Source organism: Arachis ipaensis, chromosome B03 (assembly GCF_000816755.2).
Source record: "Arachis ipaensis cultivar K30076 chromosome B03, Araip1.1, whole genome shotgun sequence".
In the NCBI taxonomy this organism is placed as follows: Eukaryota; Viridiplantae; Streptophyta; class Magnoliopsida; order Fabales; family Fabaceae; genus Arachis; species Arachis ipaensis.
The window spans coordinates 13,716,601-13,727,494 of NC_029787.2; the positions used below are offsets into that span (position 1 = coordinate 13,716,601).

At 32.3% G+C, this 10,894-nt stretch overlaps 1 protein-coding gene across 4 annotated transcripts in view; it reads right to left on the minus strand.

Annotated features, from left to right (window-relative positions):
* The window catches only part of LOC107629715 (structural maintenance of chromosomes protein 6B), a 17,494-nt gene continuing 8,218 nt past the window's right edge, over nucleotides 1,619–10,894 (minus strand). For 3 of the 4 annotated variants that reach the window (XM_021118227.1, XM_021118228.1, XM_021118226.1), the window contains 14 exons: nucleotides 10,099–10,211; nucleotides 8,720–8,921; nucleotides 7,589–7,720; nucleotides 6,753–6,867; nucleotides 6,566–6,651; nucleotides 6,386–6,481; nucleotides 4,586–4,731; nucleotides 4,375–4,477; nucleotides 3,622–3,701; nucleotides 3,429–3,507; nucleotides 3,043–3,100; nucleotides 2,282–2,379; nucleotides 2,076–2,209; nucleotides 1,619–1,966 (listed from right to left, as the gene is read on the minus strand). In XM_021118227.1, coding sequence (XP_020973886.1) covers nucleotides 1,909–1,966; nucleotides 2,076–2,209; nucleotides 2,282–2,379; nucleotides 3,043–3,100; nucleotides 3,429–3,507; nucleotides 3,622–3,701; nucleotides 4,375–4,477; nucleotides 4,586–4,731; nucleotides 6,386–6,481; nucleotides 6,566–6,651; nucleotides 6,753–6,867; nucleotides 7,589–7,720; nucleotides 8,720–8,921; nucleotides 10,099–10,211 — 1,500 coding nt within the window. In that variant the 3' untranslated portion in view covers nucleotides 1,619–1,908. The remainder of the gene's footprint in view (nucleotides 1,967–2,075; nucleotides 2,210–2,281; nucleotides 2,380–3,042; nucleotides 3,101–3,428; nucleotides 3,508–3,621; nucleotides 3,702–4,374; nucleotides 4,478–4,585; nucleotides 4,732–6,385; nucleotides 6,482–6,565; nucleotides 6,652–6,752; nucleotides 6,868–7,588; nucleotides 7,721–8,719; nucleotides 8,922–10,098; nucleotides 10,212–10,894) is intronic. The other variant, XM_016332581.2, reaches the window with a different exon arrangement.

Below are 10,894 nucleotides of genomic sequence, written 5' to 3' on the forward strand. Positions count from 1 at the left end.
TTTTTAATTTAAAAATAACATATATAAATAAACAAAATTACTTAAATACTTTTTTTTCTTTTTTCTTTTATCTTTTCCAACTTTTTTCATAAACAAATAGAAAAATTCTTGCACTTCAAATGCAATGTACAAGAACCAAGAGGAATGGTTTGGGCTACACTATTTGTCAAGCAAACGCTGCAATGGTAGGCTCTCTTTCTTTCTCCTTCTCTCTCCCCTCTCTAAATTTAGTCTCTATCCAAAAAAATTTCAATCTCATCTATTTTTATTTTTTAAAAATATTAAAAAGACCGAAATTTTGTATTCTATAACTAAAATTTTAATTTTAATTTCTGATTACCAAACATAATATTAAGTTTCAGTCTCCAGTTTCAACTAATTTCAATTATTTATAAAAGTTTTGTAAATTATCATCTATTTTTAGTATTTTACTTTTTATGTTACAAGAAATTATTTTCATTCTGCAAATTTGAGAATAGTATATAATAAAATAGTAGCATTATAAATTAGAAGAATAATAATATCTACTCCATAATAGCAATGTAAAACTATTTTGCATTGAGATCTAAATAAAAACTATCACACCAACTACTAGTCTACTATTCTCAATTTTTTATTAGACAGATTGCAACGTAGTAGGTATGAAATTTTTGTATCCATCAGGACAGCACATTCAAACAATAACAGTTACCTATTCATAAAAAAGCTTGAATTGCAGATTTTAGGGAATTAAAAACAAACTCAATGGTGCTTACTTATAGTTTTTTACTTGAGGAAAAGAAAAGGTATCCCCATCTAAGCATAAAACGTTTTTACAAAACAAAAATATCAGAAATGTTCAATGACCAAACTTTTTTTACTTAATCAAATTTAACTAAATATCTCAAGCATTTTATTGTTTTCTCTCTACCACGGTCCACGGGTCTTTCGTCCTACCAACTAACAAACCAAACACTTTATTTTATGACTGTTTACAATATTTCAATTGAATCCTACAATATTATCTAACGAAGATTTCATAAAAATTAAATTGCTGACAGCAAAAACCCAACCTGACCCTTTCATCAAAGCACTTGTTTTATTTCATTTTTTTTCAAGTAGTTAAGGAGTAGATAATGTAAGCCGTTAACTGTTAATTTTGTTAGTTTCTTCAAAAAAAAAAAATTTCTATTAATTTGTTACTAGAAACAATCAGTGCATATTATATACTTTTGCCATAATTTACACATGAATTCATTTGACATCTTAGTTTATTTTTAATTAATTTGATTTTAACAAGAAAATCAGTATTTTATTAATATTTTTTCTAAAAGACAATCAATATTTAACTAATACAATATGTTGTATTTTTACAAAGTGATAAAAGATATTTTGGGAATTAAAAGCAAGTCTTTTTATAATAAAAGCATTTTAGTGTAAAAATAATATATTTTTAAAAACAAATAAAAATAAACAATGATACACATAATACTGGAGACATTATTAGATGTTCCAAGAGTAAACAAGAAAATTTACTCTTCAATTAATTTGTTACAATCGCTAAAATGACTTTGTTATAAACACTCATTAATGACTTGTAATTAATTAATATATCAATGATAAGTAGAACATCTAATGATTTTTCATAATATAGTCCGGATATCATTTTCTCATATATCCACATTTTCATAATCTCAGTACATTATATCAAAATAAACACCTAATAGCTTTAGTGAAAAAGTCTCTCACTCCCATATTATCCGTAACCCTTTCATTATATACATTGCATAATTAAAATTACCATTCAAAATATAACACCAAGCATAATAAAATTAAACATTTCCCGAATTGGGAACAAGATGTTCACACATAAGTGAGATTTCCAATCAAAATATACATTTTCATCCAATGCAAGCACATCTAGACCGATCAAGAGCGAGGGGCTAGCATTTGCATCTTCTTTACCTTAGGTCCTGGCTTCACCGTGCTGCACAATTAATTAATCAAACAAGATTAGACACATAAGAAGGTTGAGAGTGCTTAATTTATTTTGCTCAACAATCAATATATTTATAAAGTACAACACCTAACACTACCTGGTATCATGGGGGGTGATGAATAGCCATTGGGATCCTTGTGCCACACAAAAATCAACCAGTGTCTCCAAGCTGATTTTTCGGCTTACTGCATCCTGAAGACCGAATCCAGATTCCGAATTCAACATATAGAACTAAATACGATTAAATTTTAGAGCATACAAGGAGATAATAATAGTAACTAAACGATGAGACTATATCCATACCATAAAGACATCGAATTCGTCCATTGCTCTGAAGGGGGATTCTGACATTTCATGGAGAGCTAATGCAAAGCACAAAGTTGAAAAAGAACGCTCCCCACCTAATTATAAGCAAATAGATAATAAAAACATGCACAAATTAATAATGAGACATCGTGTAAAGCACTGCCGTTATGTGAAATACAATGTAACTGTAACAAGTATCTATATGTAGACATATATTTAACCTTTATTCCTGAACAAAAAGATATAATACTGTAGGTAGTAGGTACAAATCTATGGATAAACTGTTCATTTTCCAATCTGCCTCTACTTTTTGAATGGAGGACAAAATTTGTTAGGACTTAGGAACATGGTATCAGATGATGGAAACATGGAAATATGATGAGGAATACGTGTTTGTATTACTAATAAAGGTGGTAGGTGTTAAAAAGACCCAGCCGCTTTCCCAAGCACCGATTCCAATTTTGAGATATTCCTCACAATATCTCTCCCCTACCCTCACCTTCATTCCACCTTGAAAATTCTCTCTCATGTTAGTTACAAAACCCATCCCAAATCTCCAATTGACTCAATTACAATTAAATCCCCTTTGACAAAAGTCCACTCTCACTACTCTCTGTACAAGTAAAATATTCTCATGGGGTAACACTACTTGGGGAATGGGAATTACTAGCAATCCTAATATTGGGGGTCCATAATAAAATGGAACAGATATTTACCCTACAATTGTAGCATAATCATCATGACCCTACACAACTAACCTGAAAGCCCCCTGGTGTCTCGAACAGCTCTGTTAGATGCATCTTGAGGCATTTGAACCTATAACCAAAAGAATCAAGAACTTCACAAAATCAGAAATCCAAGAAACAAATTTCAGTGGTACAAACCAAAGATGAATAAATTGTTTCAAAAATTAATAGATAAGAAATTAATGTCGTCTTATTTTTTTCATTAAGGACTAATTTCTATAACATTTTAAAAGATCAGGAATCTATTTGTCGGTTTCTTTTTGTAAGAAACTAATTTGTATGAAACAAAAATTGATAGGGCCCAATTAGTGTTTACCCATACATAAATTTGTTGAAACCGGAGTAAAGGAAGGTATAACAAATCAAATGAATGTAGTAAAATATTACACAGACTTTACCTCAATAGATAAGGTTTTCTCCTCATAATTAACTTTAATAAGTCCGCTGATCCCTTTCTTCCTCAGATGATCATTAAACCTGATAATGAGGAAGAATCAAGAAGCCCAAGTTAAAATATAACAAACAATGCCTTGAAGCAGTGGAAAGAAAAGTCATGGAAACAAAGATGATGTATGGTTAAAGAATTTATACTTCCAAGAAAGCTGCTGCTTCAGGCGAGTTGCATTGCTCTTAAACTTCTTCCCTCGTATCTCTAAGGCTCTCTGGCATGCCTGCCATGAAACACACAACTTATTCCTCTATGAAAGATGTTAAATAGCAAAGTCACCAGAAAGATGCATGCAATAAAATATTAAAATCATTCCTACATGAAAGACTTTAAATCATAAAGTCACCACAGATAATAAGTGTCAAATGAAAAACAAAGATTGCAAAAAGTTAATTGTAACTTATCATTAATGCACAGATACATAGAATTTCACCGAAATAATAATAATAATAAAGACAACGACAAAATTCCATGTTTGATCCATGTCATAGAACTATTTGCCCAGTTCCAATGTCTAAACAACAATCAAACCCATGCTCAAGGCTATTAAAGCTCTATTCCAGATATGGCAAACAAGCTCCCAATAGATGAACAATTGACTATCAGATTATATAATATGATAATAAATAATTTTCATAATAATTTAATATAATGGGGTCAAATTTAATTATATAATGGGAAAAAATAAATATCATTATCATGTACTGCTCAAGAAATTTCTAAATATTAGTGGGCCACTTGCCCCCAAAACTTGACACATAGATCCGTCCCTGGATACTACCACTATGTTGAAATCAGATATCCAACTTTAGAAAAGAATAATTTCAAGAACTAAAGTCGACAAATGAAGATATTACATTGTCAACTAAGTTAACAAAGAGGGAAAAAGCACATACATCCAACTTTTGTCGAAGAGCTTTGTACACTTTCTGCCTCTTCATAATCTTGCGTTGTTTTTTCTCATAAAGCATCCTAAGATCAGCAATTGGTTCAGAGTGCCTACAGAGGGAACAAGAAAAGATTAAGAAAGAAAAAATAAAAAGATCTTGCCAGAAGCTTCTGCTCGGCTGTAAAACGATAACATGGGGAAGAATGATTACAACATGCCTTCGGCACTCATGCTCAACTTTCTGATTTAGTTCTTTTAATTCAGCACTGATTTGATCTGGGGTTTTCATATCACAACCTTCTAATGAATCACAATCATTGATTTCATACTCGGGGCAAATTATGGAAGCCTTCTTAGCATATTCCTGCACGTTTCAATGAATGATAGTATCACTAACATGTAGGTACTACAATATTGCTTTATGATATGATGTTCATGGTGTAATCCCAATGCATAAGGACCCACAGCACCTCAGATAGCAGATTTCTTCACAAGTGTACATCCATGAGAGTAATAAGCACGATAAAGTTTCAATTCAAACACAATCTAGCTTTTGAAAAGTACTAAGGAATTATGATTTACTAATGGGAGCAAAAATACAAGCAAAATTTTCCAAAAGTTAGAAAGAAAAGGATCATGTCTTACACTTCATGATATAAAGAAACTAATCCATAGAGGACAAGAAGCCTGAGGATAAATGCTCATGGATGGAAACATAAGATGGATTTACCTTTCCTCTATCCACAATACAGGTTCTTATAAGGATGATAAAGTCCTTTGGATTTGATATGTTGAGATATTGGAGTAGTTTTTACATTGATCTCTCGTTTTTTCTAATCTATGTTTTTGTCCAGCATTTTGACTCCTTTAATTCTTTCTCTTCATCATGATGAATTCATTTTATTAGAAAAAGGAAAAAAAGAATGTCCTTCACAGGTTGCATCTCATAGCAGTGTAAAGTATCATGCCAGATCTCTCCCTGCTTAAGTTTTATGTAACATGTTTGCTTTCCTAGACTCTCAGGGGTTTTGTCTATTGAGTTTCTCGAGAGTGTTTACTCGTCCAATTTTTTCTTTTAGTAAAGCACCGTTAAAAATGAACCTTTTTATTGCGATGGTGAAAAGTATTAACGTCAAGCATACAACCTTATTCTTCTCCTTGAACAAGTTCATGGGATTTTCTTAGCCTCCTTCAAGGCATTAGTCCATTGGGTTTCTCAAGGTTGTTTCCTTGTGTTGAGATTGTTGAAAGCTAGTAGAGAAGGAATAACTGAGAACAGAGACTTTATATCTATCTCCTTCCCTAAATAGTGTCTAATAGTGTCTTTCTGTCCTAAAATAGTTACCAAATGGGGTCAAAGAGATCATAATATTTAGTATCATGAGATTATTTAAAATATTATAAGATGTAATAAAGAAATTACAAGATGCATTCGTAATTTCTAACACCTAGTCGAATATACAATGGGACTAGCTTTCTCTTTTGCATTGAAATAATTCTCTTCTCCGTCTTTTGATGCTGTACAAGATTTTTTTTGAATATACCATCATGCAGTATGAACAATGCTATTTATCTTAATTGGATTTTTATTGTTATTTGGTTGACTCTTTATGTATAGCTATAAATCTGAGTTCACTCTGAACTAATCAATGGCTCCTCGATTTCATTATCACATATGCAAGACCACCTCACTACAAAAACTTATGGATCCTCAGGTTTCCTGATGTCAAAAACTTTCTCAAAATAGAAAGCCATACAAACTCCAAGTAAGATGGAGAAACAAAAATAAAGGGTCATCATCTTGCCTAACAGCTTCCAGCAGAAAAGTTATCTATATTATGGGAGATACAAGAGATTTTTTAACTGATTCTTCGAATAGTTAGCTTATGTCTAGCTAAAATCTTATTATTCATGGTCCACTTCATCATCCACATACTTGCATGCTTTCAAAGGAAAAAGATATAGGCAAATAAATAATATGAAACAGATATGCATTACAAATCTAAATCAGAATGCACCTCACGCATTTTTGTAAGCTCCTGATATTCTTCCTCGGCCTTCTTAATAGCAGGTAGGACCTTGTTTTCCATGAGATTTTCATAGTGAGCCTTTCCCTTAAATTTGTTTAGGAAAAAAGAAACAAATGAAGATATTATCAAAATTTTTAAACAATAATAAAGAACAGTAAAAATGTATACCTGTTCAGCCGACTCCAGTTCACTTTCAATTTTCCTACATTGACTCCCAGCCTTTTCAATCGCAGTAAATTTGTCCTCTGCTGACCCTACATTTGCCATGTTTTAAAGAGTATTATCCATATAACATCTTATCACTTTAAACAGCATAACTGACTCACATAAAAGAAACAATTATTACAATTCATACCACGGAGCTTGTCAAATTTTACTTTAAGATCCTTTGCTTTGCCCGATGCTTCATCCTTCCTTTGTCGAAGGGCTTCCAACAATATTTGTTCTTCTTCTAATTTCTTCTTGAATTCCTAGTGTTTATTATAAACGAAATATTGTTTGAACTTGGAAACAAAAACACCAAATCAAGCACTAAACCATTCTCTTCTTTTGTTTTCCTTTTCCACCCTGGAACTTGCTAGTGTTGAAATAGAATAAAGAATTGTTTAAAATTATAAACATTATACAACAAGATCAAATTGTGCATTAAGAACAAGTTAAACAAGTGCAAGGCACAAAAAAAAACATAATGTAACAAGATGAACATTTTACACAATCTAATTCTAGTTTAGATAATATAATTGTATGGTTTTGATGTCTTGCCATATTTATCAGTTTCACAAGTTGATTTATCAGTATTTTTAATAATTTATTCCAACACCCTCATTCTCTGAGATATTCATATGTTCAACACTTTCAGCAAAATTTTAAGGCAATGACACAAATAATCAAATATCCTCAACAACTCAGTTCTTTCCTTATTTGCGCGATAGGGTTGAGTATGCTCTCATACATAATAAATTGGTTATTTGCTAATAATAATATCATCAGAGGGCCTTGGCCTGTGCATCTCTTGGGTTTTTTAACAGTTTTTTTTCCCCTGTTCCTTCTTATTAACAGACTAATAGGGCAAGAGCAAGAGGCTTGAGTCTGCACTAAACCTTCCAGTAACGAGTATGCCTTCCCCAACTGTTAACACTACTTAGAACAAGTAGAATTTCATTGTTAAAAGATGGATAATAGTAAACATACTGTGATTTCTACATCAAGCTCCTCAACAGATGAGGAAGGAATTGAGCTATTTTCAGCAGCATGCTGATGCATTGCCTCCTCCAAAGCTAGCTTCTTAGAAGATAAACTTCGTCCAACATTTTCACAATGCCTCTGAAAGAAAAAAAAAAAACAAATTAAAATATAAGGTAACAGATGAAGCATGGACCAGTAGCGACAGGATATATTGAAATGAAGCAAATATAAGTCGGTGATTATTTTTCTCAAGGCATTATAAAACTACTTTTAGCATTTCGTTTTTAAATATCATATACATTTAATAAGATCTAAATAAGCGATGCTACTATTATGAAGACATGTTCCCTTTAGGCTTGTAAGAACCAGGGATTTCTGCTTTCTCATCAGTTACTAGATTATGTTGTTCTCTTGATAACAACATAATAAAGAACAGCTAAGATGACAGCTGTAGCTAACTTAACAATGAAAGGTCCAAACTACCCTTAGAGTAGCTTCCCCAACAAGGTACCACTCTCTTGTGTCTAAACAGGTAAGTCACTCAATTGAGGACTTCAGATTCATAATATACAATTAAGAGTAATTTCTCCTCTCTTCTCTTTACTTCATTCACTGTTTTTTTAGTTCTCTATTACTTTGCATAAGGAAAACAAATATCAAACAACTTGAACCAACCAAATGCTGGATATTGAAAGAACCTTTTCCGTTGTCTATATAAAAAAAGATGCATTTAAAAGAACCTTTTCCGTTGTCTATATAAAAAAAGATGCATTTTGACCTAATAGTTGTTCAAAGTGGGACATTTAGCATAGTCAACTTGGGTTGGTTCATGTGGTTAATTCACTCGTCCGCTTAAAGAAGTGTCGGGAAGTCTAAATCCCGCCTTGTACATGCAACAAACAATTGGTCAGTGACAAACCCTTAAATGAAACTCAGATCCATGACAGATTAATCATTGGCCTGTCAGACTTGGGGATACCGTGAGAAATTAATAAAAAAAAAAAAAGTGGACATCCAACAAATAAATGAAACCAACATAAAATATAGCAAAGAACAATGTAGCTATGCATAAATATTTTGGAGGCAAAAATAAAATAAAAAAGACAACAATAGTACAAAATATATGCAATGTCTTGCCTTTACAGATGTAAGATTTGATTCTAGTTCCCGAAGTTTGATCTCTGCCTGTCGTTTTCTACTTTTACCCTCATTAGCTGCATTTTGTTCATCAGATGCCTTACTTCGAAGATCCTTAATATGATCTTCAAAAGAACTACATAAACGGCCGGGTCCCTTCCCCTTTAGTGGAAGAGTAGTCTCCACACCACCTCGACAAAACCTAAAGATAACTTATTTCAGACAGCACAGTTCCAAATTTAGGGATTCAAGACATGAGCATATAGTAGAAATTTCAAAAAGCGTGAGCCATGTTCCATTACAAAACAAAATGCAGCAAATCAATAAAAATAAGTTGGAAATGGGGTGAATAAATAGCAGTTGGTATCCAAATGTACATGTAAACAGAATTATTAGTCCGGTTGGAATTATAGTGAATGTATGGAAGTGTGTATGCAATTTATGAAGCAAAAACACTTTGTTGAGTTGCTATGTCCACATGTTAGACAGATTACAGACACTTTAACACTAATACAACATATGTGTGTAACTATGTCGGAACGAAATATTAGAAAAACATGGCGGGACTCACTTATACATGACCACATGTTAGTATGTCCAACCTTATGTTCGTTGATTAATAAAACCTTATGTCCAATCTTATCTTTAGCATATATTTTTTTAGAAGATTATGTATTATTGATTATTAAAACAAATTATCTAAAATGCTTTGTATGTTTAAAAAGAACATAAAAAAATTGAAATTGTTAGTTTGCAGTTCAATGTGAATAAAATATCAAGTTATGTCTGTGACTAGCAAAAATTTGAAATCAATGTGTTTGTATGCCAGTACATCATAGTATGTAATTGAGAAAGAATAACACTATCACTAAGATGGAGAATTACAGACATATAAATCAAGAAAGGGAAACTTTCATTAACTTTCTACATAATCCCATTACAAGTCTAGCACTACTATTTAAACCAATTCTACTTGTTATCTAGTCCAGTCACTAGACAAGACCAGAAATGTTCAAATAATCAAATGTCGAAAAGGAATGTTTATTGAATTGGTAAGTACCACGAACCCCAGAATTCGGGTGAAAACAAACCCCAATACCGTCTGGAAAAATGAGGTCCACTCCAAGACTCAATTCTCAAAATGATCAACAACACCTAACTAATCCCATTTACCTTTATAACAACTAGCTCCAAAGTAACTAATAATCCTGACAGTGAAAAACAGGAACTTCGTGATATTTGACATTACTGTGTAACTTGGTAAAAGGTGTGACATTTAGGATGGATCTCTGGCAATAACAAATTATCTGTTTGCAGTTATAAAACATTATGTGAAGATGGGATGCAGGGATGGCAATATAAAGTAGCACTGGACTTACATTTTCTTGCCATCTGCTGTGTAGATCTCTTTCAGATTCCGAGGCTTTTGATTAAAAGCAACCACTTTGCCAGTATCATAATCCTTCACGAGTACTTGTCTCTCAACATTTCCCTAGCAAGGCAATAAAAACATTATAAAAGACAGGGAAGAGACATTCTTATTTGTGGTTTTGTTTCTACTGAGAGTGACAAAAGCAATCACTAGATTAGCAGACAAAATGACTAATTGATATTGTTAAAAAGAAAAAAAATCAGTAAGGTAAAAAAAGTTAGGATGATAAGAAACCCCGACCAAATAAAATAGAAAATATGAATTAAGCAACGTGATCTGCCAACATTTCTTTCAAAGAAACCCCATATAAAAATACCATTGGCTCTACCAACTACAAGCTAAGCACCTGTAATCATCTAAAGGAGCTGCTCATCCACATAAATGAACACAAGAGACAAGAACTCTGCTCCTACCAAATATGACAAATAGTTGCATAGAATGGTGACAAGAATTTAGCATCTTTTCTACTCCAAAAGCTAGCCAATAGACACAGGTCTATGGACCGGGGCCAAACCCAGCACTAAATGGAAATGTCGAGCAAAGAATTCCATAATGGAACAGATATAAAACAATTTGAGAACAAATCAAATTACAAATTAATATCCTAGAATAATCAAAGCTAATAGTGATTGATTAAGAGCTGGAGGAAAATGGAAAAAGTTATGAAATGTATGAGTTACAAGACCATGGCAGAACCATTACCATACACTAGCAATTATGATGGGAGAGCCCAAGGCCTTATA